We start from the raw sequence: 18,661 nt of genomic DNA, 5'->3' as shown, positions 1-18,661 counted from the left end.
CTAAAGCTACAAGCTGTAGACACTGAGGTGTTAGACCACTTAATGTGACGTGTTGGTATGTAATACCAATAAGAAACCTTAAAACTAAAATTGCTAACATATTTTGTGTTGTTAAATGTGTTTACTGATATGGTAAATGGTCTGCACTTATATCAAGTTCTTTTTTTAACCTTAGCGGTTCCAAAGCGTTTTACACTGTGACTCACATTCATACACCAATGACGGCAGAGCTGCCATGCAAGGTTCTAGCCTGCCATTGGGAGCAACTTGGGGTTCAGTGTCTTGCCCAAGGACAGTTCAGCATGTGCAGTCATGTGGGCCAGGAATCGAACCGCCAACCCACATTTTTGCTTGCATATACATTAAATGGTAAATGGTCTGCATTCATATAGCGCTTTTTTTAGCCTTAGAGGTTACCAAAGCGCTTTACACTGTCTCTCAATCACCCATTCACACACAGTCACACACCAATGGTGGCAGAGCTGCCATGCAAGGCGCTAGCCTGCCATTGGGAGCAACTTGGGGTTCAGTGTCTTGCCCAAGGACAGTTCAGCATGTGGAGTCATGTGGGCCAGGAATTGAACCTCAAACCCTGTGATTGGCAGCCAATCCGCTCTACCACCACCTGAGCCACAGCCACAATATACATTAGGGTCAAATGTGAGACCACATTGAAACTGGGATTTTAGATAGAAAGAACTTCTGTAGTTTTACATTTAAAATCATCAAACGTTCAAAAATAGTGTTAAAGTTTTAACAAAATCAGACAAATACTAGTTTTATAAAGAACACAACGATTTCCATTTGGTACCAAACCTTTGATAAAAATATAAATATTACTTTCACAGATATCACTAAGATCCATTCACAATAAGTCTTTGGCACCAAGTACTACTTTGAACTCGGCACATACTCGGACACATCTGTACCACAGACAGACACACAATTTCAGTATACAACCATTAAAAAACACTTAAGATGCCTAAATGGCACCAATAGTTCATTTTTAAAAGGACTGGGGTTTTGGTAGTGAAGATTTAACTCCTCCCATAAGAGTCGATGATAAAAAAACATGACTGAAAATGCTCCACCATCAGTTCCAGGGCTAATGAAGGAATATGTGGTAAGGATATGTCTGTGACATCAAATAGCCATGGTGTTGTTTCTGTATGCTGGACTGTCCCACGTCAGGCCGTCCCCGTGAGGAGCATGACTGGAGGGCAGCAGCACTCTCGTTAGCCAGTGACTGTTGACAAGAAATGCTTTTAATGTCATCATTATTATATACGGCTTAAAACAGCAGTGTTTACAACTACTCCACAGTAAATGTTTTATATAGTCAACATCGCCTTTACTTGAAATGTTGGAAAGTAATAAAACATCACACCTCTGCTTCTGGACACCCAAAAACACTTTCCAGTTGTTAAGTTTTCCATGGTGGTAGGGATTACGGAAAAGCTGTGAACAGACAGTTGTAAGCCAATTCTTTATACCGTAAAAAACTACAATGCACGGGTTAATTTTATGAGCAAATGATTTATAGAATGTCTGACTTTGCCCTTCAGTTTGAGTCGTTTTCTCTCTTTGTGGTTAATATGTCGCTCCACACTGGTCTCGCCTCTGGTAATCAGCAGTGCATGCCACAATGTCAGTCCACCCAGAGCTACAGCCACTGAGCTGTTAGGATGGGAAAGAAGAAAAAGAAATATTGGGTCATTGCTGCCAGGGCACTAGTGCAACAAATGCCTTCAATGACAAACAAAGCACCAGCATACTTTTATGCTGACAGAATGATGGACATATGCCATAAAATCTGCTCTAAATGTATAAAAATGGCAGTCTTACCTTGTCAGCACCCACAAATAAATGAGGCTCTTATGCACCATCCTCTCCTGATGAGTGAAGGTGGGTGGAGGGGTCTGAAAATAGCTCTTTAAAAAAAAAAAATTAAAAAGGGAAATGATGTTAGATGACATGGTTATCTTATATAAGTAACAAACTATTTACAATATACTAAATGAAATGTAATTAAAATGTTGCATTTCTGAGAACTGATTTAAAGCTTAGCTCTTTAATGAAGACAGTAAACTATCACAAAACAACTGACTTTAGGTCACACTGCTAAATCCTACAGATTTCCAATACTTTGACAAAATCACATGGAATACACAGCTAAATAGTAGATGTTAAAATACAGGTTTGTCAGGGCTTATGTGAACTACTGATAATACATCTACTGTCTGTGGCTGTAACTGGGCAGAGTGCGATTAAACAGACTTAATTAAAATTCTAATTTCCTCATGCTATGCCAGATGTGTGACTTTTTCTGCTGAACACAAAACAACTGTATCCTTTAAAACATTGTAGCTCCAAAAAGGATATTAAGGCAGCATAAAGTAATTATTACTTTATGTTTTAATCCATATCTTCTGTAGCAATCCAATTGGTTTGGGGTGAGAACAGACCAAAATGAAACTCCTTATTCACAATAAATCTGCAGTCATCAGCAGCAGCAGTCTCCTTGGTGATCATGATTTCCAGCTCGGTAATGTAATCGAGCTTGAAATCACAATCGTGCCTAGAGACTGCAATGGCAAGATGAACAATGAATAAAGAGTTACATTTTGGTCTGTAGTCACCCAAAACCGATAAGATCATTTCTGAAGCCATTGATTTAACCACTGGAGTCTTGTGGATTACTTTTATGCTGCCTTTGTGTGCTTTTTGGAGCTTCAAAGTTTTAGTCACCATTAACTTGTATTGTATGGACCTACATAGCTGAGATATTCTTCTAAAAATCTTCAGTTGTGTTCTGCAGAAGAAAGACAGACTCCCATCTAGGATGGCATGAGAGTGAGTACATTTTTTAATTTTGGATGAACAATCCCTTTAACTTGTTTCAGGGCTGTGCTTACCACTGATTAATATTAAGCAATATTTATATTGTAAAAAGTAAAAAAAAAAAACCTTATCTCTCAGTTTGTAAATCAAACAAAAACAGACTTTACAGTAATAGTTATGCTCAATCGGCAGCATTTGTGGCAAAAAATAGATTACCACAAAAATACATTTTGACTTGCCCTCTTTTTCCTTGAAAAAAAGATAAATCTGGGTTCCAATGAAGTATTGACAATAGAAGTGAATGGGGCCAATCCGTAAATGTTAACATACTCACGGTGTCAAAAGTATAGCCACGAGACAAACAATATGTGTGCAAACATGATTTTAGTGTGATAAAATCGCTAACTAACCTTTTTTGTGTAAAGTTATAGCCAATTTTACAACTTCGTTCCCATGACACGGTTATGTCAACAAACCCCAAAACCTGTCAGAGCCGTAGCCTAGCAGGCTGAACTCATGACAGGTGGTGCTGATGCTTTGCGGGTGACCAGAGTTCGAGTCCTGGCTTGAGAGGTCCTTTCCCAATCCCATTCCCTCTCATTTCCTGTCACCTCTCTACTTTTCCTATCCCATTAAAAAGCCAAAAGGCCATAAAAAAATATAAAAAATAAAACGACAATTTAAACAATTTACAGCTCAAATAATACATCATTTTTAAGATAAGAATTAACATAAGTGCTTTTATAAAATTATAAGCTTCATATTTCTGTCTTTAAACCCTCCAAAAATTGGCCCCATTCGCTTCCATTGTAAGATTTACTGTACCTCGATTTTTGCATTTTTTAAAGAAAAGGACGAACGAGTCGAAATTAATTTTTGTAGTAATCTACCTTATGTAACAAAAGCTGTCAATTGAGCTTAACTTGTATTGAACCCAGAATATTCATTTAAAGTGGATATTTGTAATTCCTGCATTAGGCATCCTTGCACCATAGGAAAGTTACAAGGTTTCCATGTTCGTGATTAAAAGAATGGATAAGAATTTGGATAGATAAGGAGTTTATCAAACTAGTCTCCAGATTACATGTGTAATATTAAAGTCTTGTGGTGGCTATACTTATTTTGTGTGTGTGTGTGTGTGTGTGTGTGAATTAATTTGCCCCACAGACTTCTATTTGCATATTTTAGAAACTGAATCAAAATTATTTTCTTTTGTAATAGACAGCATGCCACTTCAGAACATCCTTGTAAGTAAAAACATATCTTCCTTTGATATTTTTTAAACAGTATTCCTCTTAAAGAGATTTGCCCAATGTGCACCTCCAGCCTCTAGGTAGCATCTACCTGCCCAGGGGTATCTCCGGGGGGCAACAGGCTGTAGATCAGCCCCACATCTGTGATCACCTCCCCCTGTGCATGCACGCCCATGTACCTACCTGACTACACACGATACAAAACACAAGCCCAACATAAAATTATCTCCCATAATAACCTACCACAGCGACATACCCCACAAAATAACACAATCACAGTACGTAGAGTTTTCACTTGTATATTCATTGAGTTTATAATTTTAAGGCATTCAGATCTTGTAAGCAAGCAGTATAAACCATTCCAACATGGATCAATCAATGCGGTTTATGTTCTTGAAGAATATCTGCTCACCTCAATGGCATTATAAGCATCCAGGAACATGTCTTTGACACTAATGCTGCAGTAGATGCAGCCCATGCTCATGTACAGGCAGAAACTGAAGAAGTACCGGTGGTTGAAATGACCCACACAATTATTCAACCAAGCTGGACGAGAGGTCAGTTAAGACACAAATCACAACAGGACATTTTCACATGCAGTACTGTCAGGCCTAAAATCCTTTCATTTTCCTTTTCTAATTTATATATACTGTGGATACACCGACCACTTTATTACAAACACCTGTACACCTACTTATTCATGCGAATATCTAATCAGCCAATCGTGTGGCAGCAGTGTAATGTATAAAATCATGCAGATATGGGTCAAGAGCTTCAGTTAATGTTCAAATCAACCATCAGAATGGGGAAAAAAGGTGATGTCAGGGATTTGGACCGTGGCATGATTGTTGGTGGCAGACAGGCTGATTTGAGTATTTTTGTAACTGCTGATCTCCTGGGATTTTCATGCACAACAGTCTGGTGCCAAAAACATCCAGCGAGCGGCAGTTCAGTGTGTGAAAATTGCTTGTTATTGAGGTAGGTCAACGGAGAATGCCCAGACTGGTTCGAGCTGACATTACAACAGTGCTATGCAGAAAAGCATTGATCTGAACGTACAACACATCGAACATTGAGGCAGATGGGCTACAACAAGAGAAGAACCCTCTGCTTACCAACATTTTCAGGAACTGAGGCTGCAGTGGGCACAGGCTCATCAAAACTGGACAGTAGACAATTGGAAAAGGATCGCCTGGTCTGAATTTTTTTTTATTTCTGCTGGGGTACATAAATGGTAGGCCCACTATAGCCTCAGCTTTCTGTCTTGGCTGACAGAAGTGGAAACCGACGTGGTCTTCTGCTGTTGTAGCCCATCAGCCTCAAGGTTTGATGTGGTGTGCATTTTAAGATGCTATTCTGCTCACTACAATTCTACAGAGTGGTTATCAGAGTTACCGTAGACTTTCTGTCAGCTCGAACCAAGGGGAGTGTGTGTATTCAGAAAGCTGTTTTTAAAACAAAAAGTATTTTGCAACTCTGTTAGGTGCCGCATACTTCAACTTTAAGGCCTCAGTATACTTCGGTTGCACATGTTACTGATTGCTCCGTGCACAGTATGCTTGCTGTGAATTTTGTCATCAGCACACTATACGCAGACTGCCCACGTGCAGCCCAGATTTTCTCGACACAGGGACAGTCCTCATCTGTGCACATCGTCGGAGCATTAGCTTGTCGTTGACTTAACTAAAAGCATATCACAAAGCAGTCATATTGCCCATGTGTAGAACACGTTCGTATGCGCAAGCGGTCACAATAGTACACTATGAAAGGCAAAGCAGTTGACCGGCTGCGATCCGACCTGAAACTCAGAAAAACAAAGTATACCCGGGCCTTTACACATCACATATCTTTTTCATTTACTCGCTGTTTCAGAAGGATACGACAGTGGTGGTCCATTTTCAAAATACACCTGTGATAAAAAGAAAATAAATCTTATATAATGTTTACATTTTTACATAAGTTAAAATATTTAATAGGCAAGAAACATCAGTCACACTTTATTTTAGAGTGTCTGGTACTGTGAATTTACAGAAAAATATTAAAGGTGCACTCAGTAATTTTTGTGTTAGTGTAATCCAAGATGACACAGACACCTAGCGGCTTGAATGCAGCATTTTAAAATCAATCGTTTTTAGTTTCAATATATTGCAAAATTACAATTCATGTCTTTAGAAGTTAAACTTTTTTAATGAGAAAACATTACTGAGTGTACCTTTAATGAACTACATGTACAGCCGTGGCCAAAAGTATTGGCAGTGACATACATTTTGTGTTTTGCAAAGTTTGCTGCTTCAGTATTTGTAGATTATTTTTCCACATGTTTCTGTGGTATACTGGAAAACAATGATAAGCGTTTCATAAGTTAAAGGCTTTTATTGGCAAAAACATTCAATTTATGCAAAGAGTCAATATTTACAGTGTTGACCCTTGTTCTTCATAACCTCTGCAATTCGCTCTGGCATGCTGGATATCAGCTTCTGGGCCAAATCCTGACTGATGGCGATCAATTCTTGCCTTATTAGTGCTTGGATTTGATTACAATTTTTGGGCTTCTGTTTGTCCACAGGTTCTCTATGGGATTACGATCAGTCTTACCTTGTTACATGGTGCTCCATCATGCTGGAAAATGCACGGATCATCACCAAATTGCTCCTGGATCGTTGGAAGAAGTTGCTCTTGCAGGACGTTTTGATACCATTCTTTATTCATGGCAGTGTTTTTGGGCAGAATTGTGAGAGAGCCCACTCCCTTGGATGAAAATTAACCCCACATATGGAATGTCTCAGGATGCTTCACTGTTGGCACGACACAGGACTCATGCGTTCACCGTTTCTTCTCAGGACTATCGATTTTCCAGATGTCCCAAACAGTCAGAAGGAAATAACTTTTCACTAGTCTTCTGCTGTCCAATCCTTGTACTGCCTGCAGAAATTCAGTCTGTCCTTGATGTTTTCTTGGAGAGAAGTGGCTTCTTTGCTGCCCTTCTTGACACCAGGCCATTGTCCAAAAGTTTTTGCCTCACTGTGCGTGCAGATGCACTCACACCAACTTGCTGCCAATATTGAGCAAGCTCTGCACTAGTAGCTGACTCCTCAGGAAGACACGGTCCTGGCGCTTGCTGGACACTCTAGGATGTCCTGAAGCCTTCTTCACTGCAGTTGAACCTCTCTCCTTTAAGTTCTTGATGATCCGGTAAATGGTTCTTTCAGGTGCAATATTCTTTGCAGCAATTTCCTTGCATGCAAGGCCATATTGATGCAAAGCGATGATGGCTGCATGTCTTTCTTTAGAGGTAACCATTGCTAACAAGAACACAATGATTGGAAGCACTTCTTCCTTTTATAGCAATCAGTGTGCTCTTATAATCCAATCAGAATGATAGAGTGATTTCACCTGACTAGTACTCGTTCACACTTTCCCAGGTGCTGCTGATATGATTAGTGAAATTATGTTAGCTTGTCATATTGTGCCAGGGCCAAAAAACAGTGAAATTTGGGTTTTTGGTGATATTGTTCATTTATTTGGCCAATGAAGCTTTTTGCAATTATTTAAAATGCATCTGATCACTCTGCACAATAATCTAGAAACAATGTGAATCAACAACTGAAGCAGAAAACTTTGCAAAACACAAAATTTATGTCACTGCCAATAATTTTGGCCACAGCTTTACACGTGTTACTGTTTTGTAAATACACATTGTTGACGTTATTTTTAGTAACATGTAATATGCTCAATAAACATCGGAAAATAAAGTGTAATCTTTTATAGATAACAATTTGACGTCTTACCTGTTGCAGATGCTGCAATGATGTGTTCTAGCTGGTTTGGGAACTATACATTTTTTGCAGATGGTAACAGTAGGTATATCACTCTTTTCCTAAAACAAAAGACATTCAATTAAATTATTTATCTAGCAACACAAGCAAATATATCATCCTAACAGGGAAGAAAATCTCCTGGTCATTTAACCCCATGGGGTGGATATATATATATGTTTTGCATTATGACATTGTTTTCAGGCACATTTTACCCCCAAATTCTTATTACTGTAACATGTGCTATATTTTTTTTAATGTTTTTTTGTTTTGTTTTACTAATCCCATAGTTTTTAATGATGATTCTTATAAAAGGTATTACAGTAAAAAAAGTACTTTTTATTCAAATCAGCAAAAATTGAGGCATTAATAAGGGAGTACTATTGCATATGACTTTATACAGTATATGACAAATAATAATGTAACAATTATGTAATTATTTAAATAAAAAGTAAACCGAGATCTGCCTTTTGATTTAAATAAATGAACAACTGAATCCAAATACTGAGTTAGGAAATCAGAGATCGTTTGAAGTACCTGTGGTGGGAAACCTGGATGCGTGGTGGTGGCTTTGTAGTAAAAGAAGACCACCATGAGGAGATTCCAGTGGCCGTAACACAGGTGCCATAGTATCCAGTGAAAGGGGTATGTGCTGAAGATGATGGGAAGCACGCACAGATAGACAATGATCACAACGGAGCTGGTCAAGGCGATCACCAGAGATACAAACACCTTTACCAAGGAAATTAGAGAGAAGCATTAGGAATGAGTAAATACTATGGGTGGATTAAAGCAATAAAAGTTAGTACATACTTTAACAAGTTTTAGCTTTAAATGGAGGTCTGAAATGTGCATTTATGATGAAAGCAATATACTCAAGTACAAAATCAGTAAAAATAATTAAATGAAACTATCATAGTCATAATGATACTGGGATGCATATAAAATAATTATAATGAAAACAGTTAAAAAGAAAATTTGGCAACAGTGCTCAACAATAAAGGTTTTATGTTCCCTAAGATCAGTTGGACAAGTAGTTTGATTATCTAATCAGCCAATCGTGTGGCAGCAGTGCAATGCATAAAATCAGGAGTCAGGAGCTTCAGTTAATGTTCACATCAACCATCAGAATGGGGAAAAATGTGATCTCAGTGATTTGGCCCATGGCATGATTGTTGATGCCAGCTGGGCTGGTTTGATTATTTCTGTAACTGCTGATCTCCTGGGATTTCACTCCACAACAGTCTCTGGAGTTCTGAATGGTGCCAAAAACTAAAAACATCCAGTGAGCGGCAGTTCTGCAGATGGAAACGCCTTGTCGTTGAGAGAGGTCAACAGAGAATGGTCAGACTGGTTTGAGCTGACAAAAATGCTACAGTAACTCAGATAACCACTCTGTACAATTGTAGTGAGCAGAATAGCATCACAGAATGCGTAACACGTCGAACCTTGAGACTGATGGGCTACAACAGCAGAAGAACATTTTGGCCACTTTATAAGCACTATAGTGTTAGCACCAATGAGCACTGAGCACCAATAAAGTGCTCAGTGAGTGTATAGAGAACTGTAGTAGAGCCAAGTCTCCATCATTTCAAAATAAGAGTCCCCGTTGAAGTCCCGCATTACCTACCAAATCTACATTTTTGGTTATTATTAGGATTTTGGTTGCCCTATAAACTTCATTTTGGACTCTTGTAGCTTCTATGTCTGTGCCTGTCATAGTAAGGAAAGACTAAGAAAAAGTTTTAACATCCTATAAATTGATTTTATTGAAAACTATCATCCGATTTTTAGGTTATCGACTTTTTCCACCACAAAGATTAACTATCACCTCTACGGTTGTTCATTTCCATCCCATTCTAACTGATGCTTGAACTGAAGACTATCCCAAGTCATTCTTGCTTGAATCTGTCTCATTCAGCCCTTGATAATCAGATCACTTTGAAAAGACAGCAGGTATTAGTCTACCTACCACTCCAAACCATCGAGTCAGGTTGTCCACCAGCCAGTAGATGGGCTCAAAGGCGCAGTCTAGCACAGTGTCTGAATTGTTCAAGACGTTGAAGTAGAGAGACTTCATTATCACTTTCCAATAATTCCACAGGTCTCGCACTCTGCTTTGCCGCTTTCTGCGTCCTCGTTGGGGGCAGAGTCTGAACCAGCGCAGGAAAAGACGCATGACCCTGGAGAGATACCACCTCCAGCTACGCATCGCCCCACCTTTAATACACACAAAACAGAAAACCGTAGTGTTTTTCTTCTGCATACCACAAACACAAGCAAATAAAAACAACAGTCTGCAAGTAGTAAGCACCCTAACCTGTACAACTTGAGCTGACAGAAATTTAGCAATATAAACTCCTTTTCACATTATGGTATTCGTTTACCCCGCCAAATTGTTAAGAATACAGCCTAAAGAAAAAGTATAAGTGTGGTAACATAAGGTTTTTCAATTAACATGAAAGATTTTAAGTAAAATGTATATATAAATGTATAAAGGATAAAAAGTGTTTATTTTAGGTGCTGTGTCACTTATCACCATTTCTTTGAAGTTTTTCAAAATTGTATCACCTTTTTGCCATCACTAGTTCATTTTAAATGGCTCTGCAATGTCAAACTTTATAAAAATTCTATTTATTCTTTTAATTAATATAAAACTGCATGCATAAAAGGGCTGAAATGATTTGTTGACCTCATCGACAACATCGTTTGATCTCACAATGCAACATGAGATCATTTGAAACACATGATGACAGCACTGTCACTCACGCCTGAATGAAGAGAGGAAAAAAAACTGCTCAAAAATCCAGATGCAAGGGTGATGTAGATCGCAAAGTAGAGAATTATAATACAAAAATAGTAAATATAGAAGCATTGTCATCCTGACGTGAAATAAAGCAGAAGAGCAGTACTTGGCATTCCATTTGAGCAAAACTTGCCTTGCCTCCTCGTTATATCTTAAATGCATTCTTTATTAAAGTTCAAATAATAAGGAAGCATTTGTGTAAATAAGCACAAACTCTGTGTGGTCAGAGCCACTTACATGAGTTGCGTGAAAAACAGCGAGAGAGACAGTTTCAAACTTCAACTCCCGGCTGATAAACCCCCTTGCGGGGAGACGCACATCCCTCGCACCCGCTTGCTGCAGCTAGATTATAACGTGATGGCTCGTGACGTAGTGTATCACAATATACTGTATGTGTCACGGTGTGTATCTTATCCTCAAGGAAATCGCAGATACTCAGATCTATTAAGAAAAGAGTTTGCTTTTTGTGAGTTAAAGATGGATCAAATGATGTAGTTTTAGCCAATTATACAATGCAGAAAAAAGAGAAGGTTTTTGGTTTGTCTTTTTTGGTTTGTTTTACAATATAAATATCTAAAACTCCTTACGTACATTTATTGTAGGAGCTATACTGCAGATGAAAAAATTGTTATTGGAGAATGTTGAATATAATGTTTAACATATTTTAAAATATCTAAAGATACCTTTATGTGAAAAGCAGCATACAAGATATTAAGACTTTACATTCTGTGATCAATGGAAAGTGTAAATGTTTCATGCTGCAACCCCATTAAACTTAATAAAAATTCTAGGATTTTGTCCTGTTTATTGTTATTTTTAATACAACATTTTAAGTCGACAAAGAGCTGAATAGTTGGTTAAGACCTAATGATTAATCATTGCAATAATAATCTTAGATTAGCCGATTACCTAAATATTTGTTAGTTCCAGCCCTAATGCATAATAACTAGAAAATAATTAGCTAAATGGCTAATTAGCTAATTTTTTATATGGAAAGCATGTCACAATGTGGGACACAAGTATTTTTCAAAGTGATCAAAACTTCCTAAATCAATTAGGCACACAGAGACTAATTAAAATCCTTACCTAACCCTTGTGGACCCAGATTTTCTTAGCAACTGGATAAAATAAAAGTGGCAAAAAAACTCTGCTTTTCTTCACTTTTCTGTACCAAGAGACTTCTACAACAACAATGAAATGACAGAGGTCATGCACACCTTCTTTAAGAGCAAAAAAGCATTAGTTTGATTAAAAATAAATTGTGGAGGGCTCACAATACCTGCCAAAAGGAATGGATAGCCTAGAGTAGCTATTACGCAGTTTTATCAACTAATGTCCAAGGCAGGAAAAAAACACTTTAAATATTTTATCAAGTTCTTGGCACTTTACCTTATGTAACAACAACCAACTTAGGAAAAGCTTGCAGGACACAAGACCAGTGTAATCCAGCACTGGATGCATTTCCTCAAGAGGACAATAAGTGTGCAACTGATATGGCCAGCACCTGATGAAAGTGAGTATTGGTTACAAAGGCTGAGGCCATGTTTTTATCAGTGTCCCATGAGGTTCCACTCATGACCTGCACAGGTTTTCAAATGAGATGGGCCATCTGGCCACCTGGACACATATCTTACTTCCTAATGTCGCATGTGGAAAGAAGAGCTTGTGATAAAGATAGGTTAGACGTTTGCATGCTGTGATGTCATACACCTTCATATAGCAGCTCATACTTCTGAATTGTTGTATTCAGATTAAACCTGATTTAAAGACCAAAATGCTTTTAAGGAAACAATATGCCTGAGTTAGTGGTTGATCTTTGAGTTTTTTCATTTGGTGGATACTTATTTCTTGAAAACAGGGTGGACAATCGTCGATATAATTCAGTTACAGTACATTGGCCCCAAAATGTATTTGAACACTTTTGAACACTTACGAAACAGGGTCAGAAATTAACCCCCCGGTGAATTATCAGTTAAAAATATCAGTTTATTTCAGGTTGTAAAATAATGTTCCAATTCGGTCCTCAAGGGGGCTCTGTATGCCTGCAGTAAGGTTGCAGGTGTTTACAGAAAACGGTTCTCATTAGGGATATCGCGCTCGCTGGTGTTGTGTTGACAACTGCTGCTCTTACAAGCTCCATGGCTCACACTCGCGTGCTCGGTTTGTAGCAGATTACCGCACGCATAGCACTAATTCTCTTAATACAGACTACATATTTATTTAATTAAATAGCAGCTGTTTGAAGTTTAATAATCACTCTGAGTCTCGTAACCACTGGCTTTTCTGGAGATAAAAACTTCTGTTAAAATAAACTGAAATGGAAAGGGCTTCACTGTAATACTACTACTACTTATAATAATAATAATAATAAATCAATAGTAACTGTATTATATTTAAGCAGCATCTCTCTGTTATGCTGTACTTATTTGACAATATAACTCCAATGTTGTATTTTGGATTGTGCTGTGAGGTTCTGAATAAAGCACTTCATTTGATAAAAATAATAATATATTATGTTGAGAATTAATTGTTCAATTTTCATTTGATTAAAGTTTTAATTCATTTATGTAAACACCATTTTGATGATAAAATTGAAATAAACTGTTTACATGGATTTAAAAACAAATAAACATGTATCAGTATCGGCGAGTACTGAAAAGGAAGTATCGTACTCGTTCTTTAAAAACTCGTTCCACAAATTTTACATACATTTTTTCACATGCAAAGGAGCTTTTGATTTGCTGCAGATTATTGGCAGAAGATCGCAGCTAAATATTTCATAAATATTTAATAATATTAATATTATTGAATAATCATAAATATTTGTATGAAAATAAAAATATTTAACAACTAAGACTAAACTGAACAAGTTTCACAGACGTGTGGCTAACAGAACTGGAATAATGTGTCCCTGAAAAATGGGGGGGGGGGTAGTATTGTCATGCTGGAGGAAGGGTACCACATGAGGGAGGATGAGGATGTCTTCCCTGTAACGTACAGCAATGAGATTGCTGCAATGACAAAAAGCTCAAGGCACATTCAAACAGATGAGCAGGGACCCTGGGCATCTTTCTTTTGGTGTTTTTCAGAGTCAGTAGAAAGGTCTCTTTAGTGTTGTAAGTTTTTATAACTGTGACATTAATTATCTACTGTCTGTAAGCCATTAGTGTCTTAACGATCGTTCCACAGGTGCATGTTAATTAGTTGTTTATGATTCATTGAACAAGCATGGAAAACATTGTTTAAACACTTTACAATAAAGATCTGTAAAGTTACTTGGATTTTTAAAGTCCTGAAAAAGGGATGTTTCTTTTTTTTTGCTGAGTTTATTTTTTTTTATAAAAATATATGATGTAAAATTAGGGCTGGATAAACGATTATTTTTTAAACGATTAATCTAGCGATTATTTTTTCGATGCATCGATTAATCTAACGATTCGGTTTTTTCAGTCCGATTCGATTCCGATTTGATTAATCGACTTGTGACAACACCGGTTTCATCGGGGGTGGGGGTGTATAAAATGTTTAAAAAAAAAACATTTGCCGGGAGTTTGATTGACTGGCGATCTGATCAATCAATCATAATACGCCATTTTTGTCCGACAAAGTAGTCAGGAGAGAGAAGATTAACGTCGGTGGATTTGAATTTGAATAATGGATTGTAGGCTACTGTACTGACATCTTTCTGTGGTTAAAACAACAGTCCTTCTGATGTAGGCTACATTCATGTTTAGCCTGTTTGATGCTATAAATTAACCAAGGAAAAGATGATCGGTTCACGAGCAGCTTTAACTGAGGCAATCTGTCACGACACATTAAAGAGCCACAAAATAGTAGGCCTATTTATGGTTTAATTTTCTTTGAATGACCAAATTTGAAAGTTGAGACTTTATTAAATGTTACCTGCTTGGACCTGTCTGTCAGCGCGTTGTCAGTGACCGCTGTGTATTTTTCACGACATTCATAGCTATAAGCGCATTATTAATGGCTAAAAGCGAAAACTTTTGGTATCGACAACGTATTATAGCCTACTCCAACATCGAGTGCAAAGTGGGGAGTTGAAAAAAAAAAAAAACTTACGGTGCTCTGTCATCTGCAGCTGCAACCGGGTGGCGCCTCTTAAGGTGCTGGTGCATTGCCGTGGTGCTAGAATGGAAGGCCATCTCCATTTTGCAAAGACGACATATCACGGAATTGTTTCCTTTTAAATTAAAGAATTCCCATACTTTAGAGGAACGAGTGCACGCCGCCTTGCACTTCTGATAGTCTGAGGAGCCACTTGCGTTACTATTACTTGCCGGCGTCGCCATCTTTGTTTTGGGTCCGACGAATCGACGCGCATATTTTGCGTCGACGTATAAGTTAAAAAACAAAAGTGTAAATGTAAAGTTGACCAAAATGAGAGAAATATTTTGATATTCAAAACATTATTTTTCATGTCATTCATAAGTTTTTAAAGCCTTGAAACATAAAAGTCAAATAATACAATAGAGATATGTGATTTCTTTCAAGTTAAATGTGTACAAATGATTTCTTAAGGTGTATGAAGCACACATTAAACCACACCTTAAGAAATATGACAATTATATGACAATACTGTGAATAATTGTGAAGGCAATTGTGAAAACCCTTAAAGAGACAATTCATTGTTATAGCCCTAAAACAGAAAATTAATCGTCATAATCGCAATTATTTGTTTAACCATTAATCGTCAGCCAAATTTCATAATCGTGACAGCCCTATGTGGAGTTCAAAGTGACACTTGATGCTGGCGTTGATGCCCTGATGCATATCATGGACGTGGCTTCACAATTGCAGTAAAAAAGTGGATAGCCACAGCCTACCGGCAGATTCATATTGTTGAGGATGAGAGTTTAAGAGATTTAATGCCCATTGCAACGAATACTCAACCTATGAGGGGACTAGTTCTTTCAATTAGTCAAACTCCCACTTAGATATTGGGAAACGTTTAATGCTACTTTAATTGGCGATTTTTAAGTGCATTTCTATCTTTATACTGTGGAAGGTTTGGAAAATGTTAATAAAGCATTATATTTTTATATTGTTTTGTTTTCTTTCCGAAGTAGGAAATAAATGCATTTTGACAGGAAAAAAGTATATTTAGAGTCAAATTTCAGCCCTTTCAAAATCTGCGATTAATCACGATTAACTATGGAAGATCATGCGATTAATGATTGACTGACGAGTTTCTAGAGAAAGCCGTTTCTTTTTTGCCCTAATATTGACCTTAAGACATGCCAGTCTATTGCATACTGTGAGAACGTAAAAACAAAGACAATGTTAAGCTTCATTTAACAAACCAAATAGCGTTTTGAAAGTGTTTGATATAATGGCAAGTGATTTTCTAGAATCAAATTAGCAATTTAGCATTATTCCTCAAGGATAAGGAGTTGGAGTGATGGCTGCTGGAAATGGGGCCAAAAAATGACTTTTTTCAAATAGTGATGGTGCTGTTTTTACATCAATAATATCCTGAATATACTTTGTGATTAGTTGAATGCAACAGCAAAATCTGTACATTCTTCCAAACTTTTGGCCACCAGTGTATATGAAAGTAGTAAGAGTAGTATGGATAGTATGCCATTCCAAACTCAGCGCAACACAACAGAGATTCTGTGCCAATGCTCAAATGAATGAGAAAGGATGCTATTTGTTGTACAAAACAGGTCCAGATAGGCCTTATTCTAGAAATCAAGCACTTTACAGCCACAGTTATCTGCAATTAAATTACCACAGAAGCACGTCAAGTCTTAACTATCATAAAAACCTTGTCTGCTGTGTTTTCAAGTGGAGTTCAGTGACACTTGACGATGACCTTGACGTTCTGACGTAAATCATGAATGCAGCTTTGCAATTGCTGTAACAAAGTGGATATCAATAGCCTACTGGTAGAATAATATTGTGGAGAGTTTAAGAGATTTAATGCCCATTGCAATGAATATGCAACCTAGGTTGGGGTCTAGTTCTTTTAATTAGTCAAACTCCCACTTAGACTTTGGGAAACGTTTAATGTCACATGAATCGGTGCTGTTTTAGAGCACTTGCGATTAACCATGAAAAATGATGCCATTAATAAAAAGCACTAGAAACTGTAAATGTTTATTATCCATTGAAAAAGCTGTCAGTAGAGTTTGGAACTGACACAAGTGTGACAACACTTCTGGCAATCTGGCTACATTATAATCTCAATTTAAATTTCACTCAGACAATTCAATAATTCTGGCCAATATATTGGTCTTGGAACTATATTAAGCAATATATTTAAAACACACACACACACACACACACACAAACCTTCCATCCACTCTACATTACATTTATTTCCCAGGGAAAGTTACTTTTCCTTCAAACATAAGGAGCTTTGCTCCGTAATTGGAAAGGCTTAAACTTGTCAAGTCTTACAGCAGAGTACTGTCACCTATCCTGTTAGCAGTTTCACATAAAGTGACTCATGCTGTTTATGGACTATGACCAACAGTGTGCAATCTCAGAGCAAAAGTGTCCAACTTCAATGCTTCAATAGCCATTAAAGTGAATAAAGAATGAAGTGCCACCCGCAAAGACCGCTGAGATCAAACCAGTACTGATATTTTCTTATTAGAACTTCTTCCACAAGTTCTTGGAGATAGAGGATGCAGATGAGAAGGAAAGATGCCATGTATTATCAATAGCCTACTGTGGACATGACACTCAAGCGCATACCTACATTAGCCATCTGCCTACACTTGAGGTGCATGAAACCCAAACTTGACCTGGTTCCACTGACATGCTTATGACTGACACGCTGTAACACTGAGATAGGGTATGATATCAGGTGTCCATGTACACTTTCATTCCTGATCAAAAGAAAAACTTTCCATTGCAACAGCAGGTTATGATCCAGAACAAAGACCGTCCCTGCTGAAAAATCAAGCTGGTCAGGCTCTCCTGCTGGCTGGTCGTTGGGGCAATTATAAGATGGTCAGGCTGGGAGACCACCTAAAACCAGCCAAGACCATCCTCAACAAGTAAGACTTGGCTTATTTGAACTGTTTGTCCCAGCCGGGTAAAGTAACAGAGCATATTAATGCCACTGTTTTTCAAACTAACGAGGCCTGACCAGTTTATATTGCAATTAAAGGGGACGGGTGCACAGGTGTATATTCAGATCTGAAATTCAGGTGAGTGATGCTCATAATAACCCCCAGAAAATGTTAAAAAGATACTTACCAAAGCTGGTACCGTGAAGTTATTCAAACGAATCGCTCATAAAACGATTCAGGTCATGTTTGCTACTGAATGAAACACATATATCATATTTATGAGAATGCATTCATTAATGCATCATGTGCACTTATAACTGCTGTTAATGCACAGTCCGAGTTCCGGCTAAACTTCCGGTGTTTCCTACACTTTTCAAAATAATAGTCGCGACTAGTGTGCTGTTCAATGGCCATTTCCAGAGTAAGAATTTCAACGTGCAAGCCCGCAGAAGGTGCTTGGCTTGGGGGTTTCTTCTGATATCCACCATTCACACATTTTATAGACCTACAGAACTGAAATATTCTTCTGTAAATATCTTTGATTTTGCTCAGCAGAAGAAAAAAAGTCATACACATCTGGGTTGGCATGCGGGTGAGAAAATGATGAGAGAATTTCCTTTATGGGTGAACTATGCCTTTAAAATTCCCCCTCAACTGCTTTGCTATGATGTATTTATTTATTATTTATTATTTTCTCCCCAATTTGAAATGCTCCATTCCCAATGCCCTCTTGGTCCTCTTGGTGGCGTAGTGACTCACCTCAATCCGGGTGGTGTACAGTAGGACGAATCTCAGTTGCCTCCACGTCTGAGACCGCCAATCGCCACATCTTATCACATGGCTTGTTGAGCGGGTTACCGCAGAGACCTAGTGTGTGTGGAGACTCACGCTATTCTCCGCAGC

General features: G+C 37.8%; 1 protein-coding gene across 2 annotated transcripts; it reads right to left on the bottom strand.

Moving 5' to 3' along the window:
• Positions 1–43: 43 nt before the first annotated feature.
• On the bottom strand, positions 44–18,097 carry zdhhc16b (zinc finger DHHC-type palmitoyltransferase 16b). 2 transcript variants are annotated; one of them, XM_052103032.1, is made up of 11 exons: positions 17,946–18,097; positions 9,882–10,129; positions 8,447–8,641; positions 7,883–7,971; positions 5,975–6,003; positions 4,507–4,640; positions 4,186–4,281; positions 1,846–1,931; positions 1,554–1,677; positions 1,388–1,458; positions 44–1,246 (listed from the first exon to the last, which is right to left on the bottom strand). In XM_052103032.1, exons 2-11 carry the CDS (start codon positions 10,119–10,121, stop codon positions 1,144–1,146), a joined length of 1,167 nt encoding a protein of 388 aa, XP_051958992.1. In that variant the 5' UTR covers positions 10,122–10,129; positions 17,946–18,097; the 3' UTR covers positions 44–1,143. The 2 variants fall into 2 exon arrangements, with proteins under 2 accessions (XP_051958992.1, XP_051958993.1); XM_052103033.1 differs by lacking the exon at positions 4,186–4,281.
• Positions 18,098–18,661: the final 564 nt, after the last annotated feature.

The sequence above is a fragment of the Xyrauchen texanus genome, chromosome 33, assembly GCF_025860055.1.
Source record: "Xyrauchen texanus isolate HMW12.3.18 chromosome 33, RBS_HiC_50CHRs, whole genome shotgun sequence".
In the NCBI taxonomy this organism is placed as follows: Eukaryota; Metazoa; Chordata; class Actinopteri; order Cypriniformes; family Catostomidae; genus Xyrauchen; species Xyrauchen texanus.
Note: the sequence above shows the minus strand (reverse complement) of the source record. Positions and strands in the feature narration are given on the sequence as shown.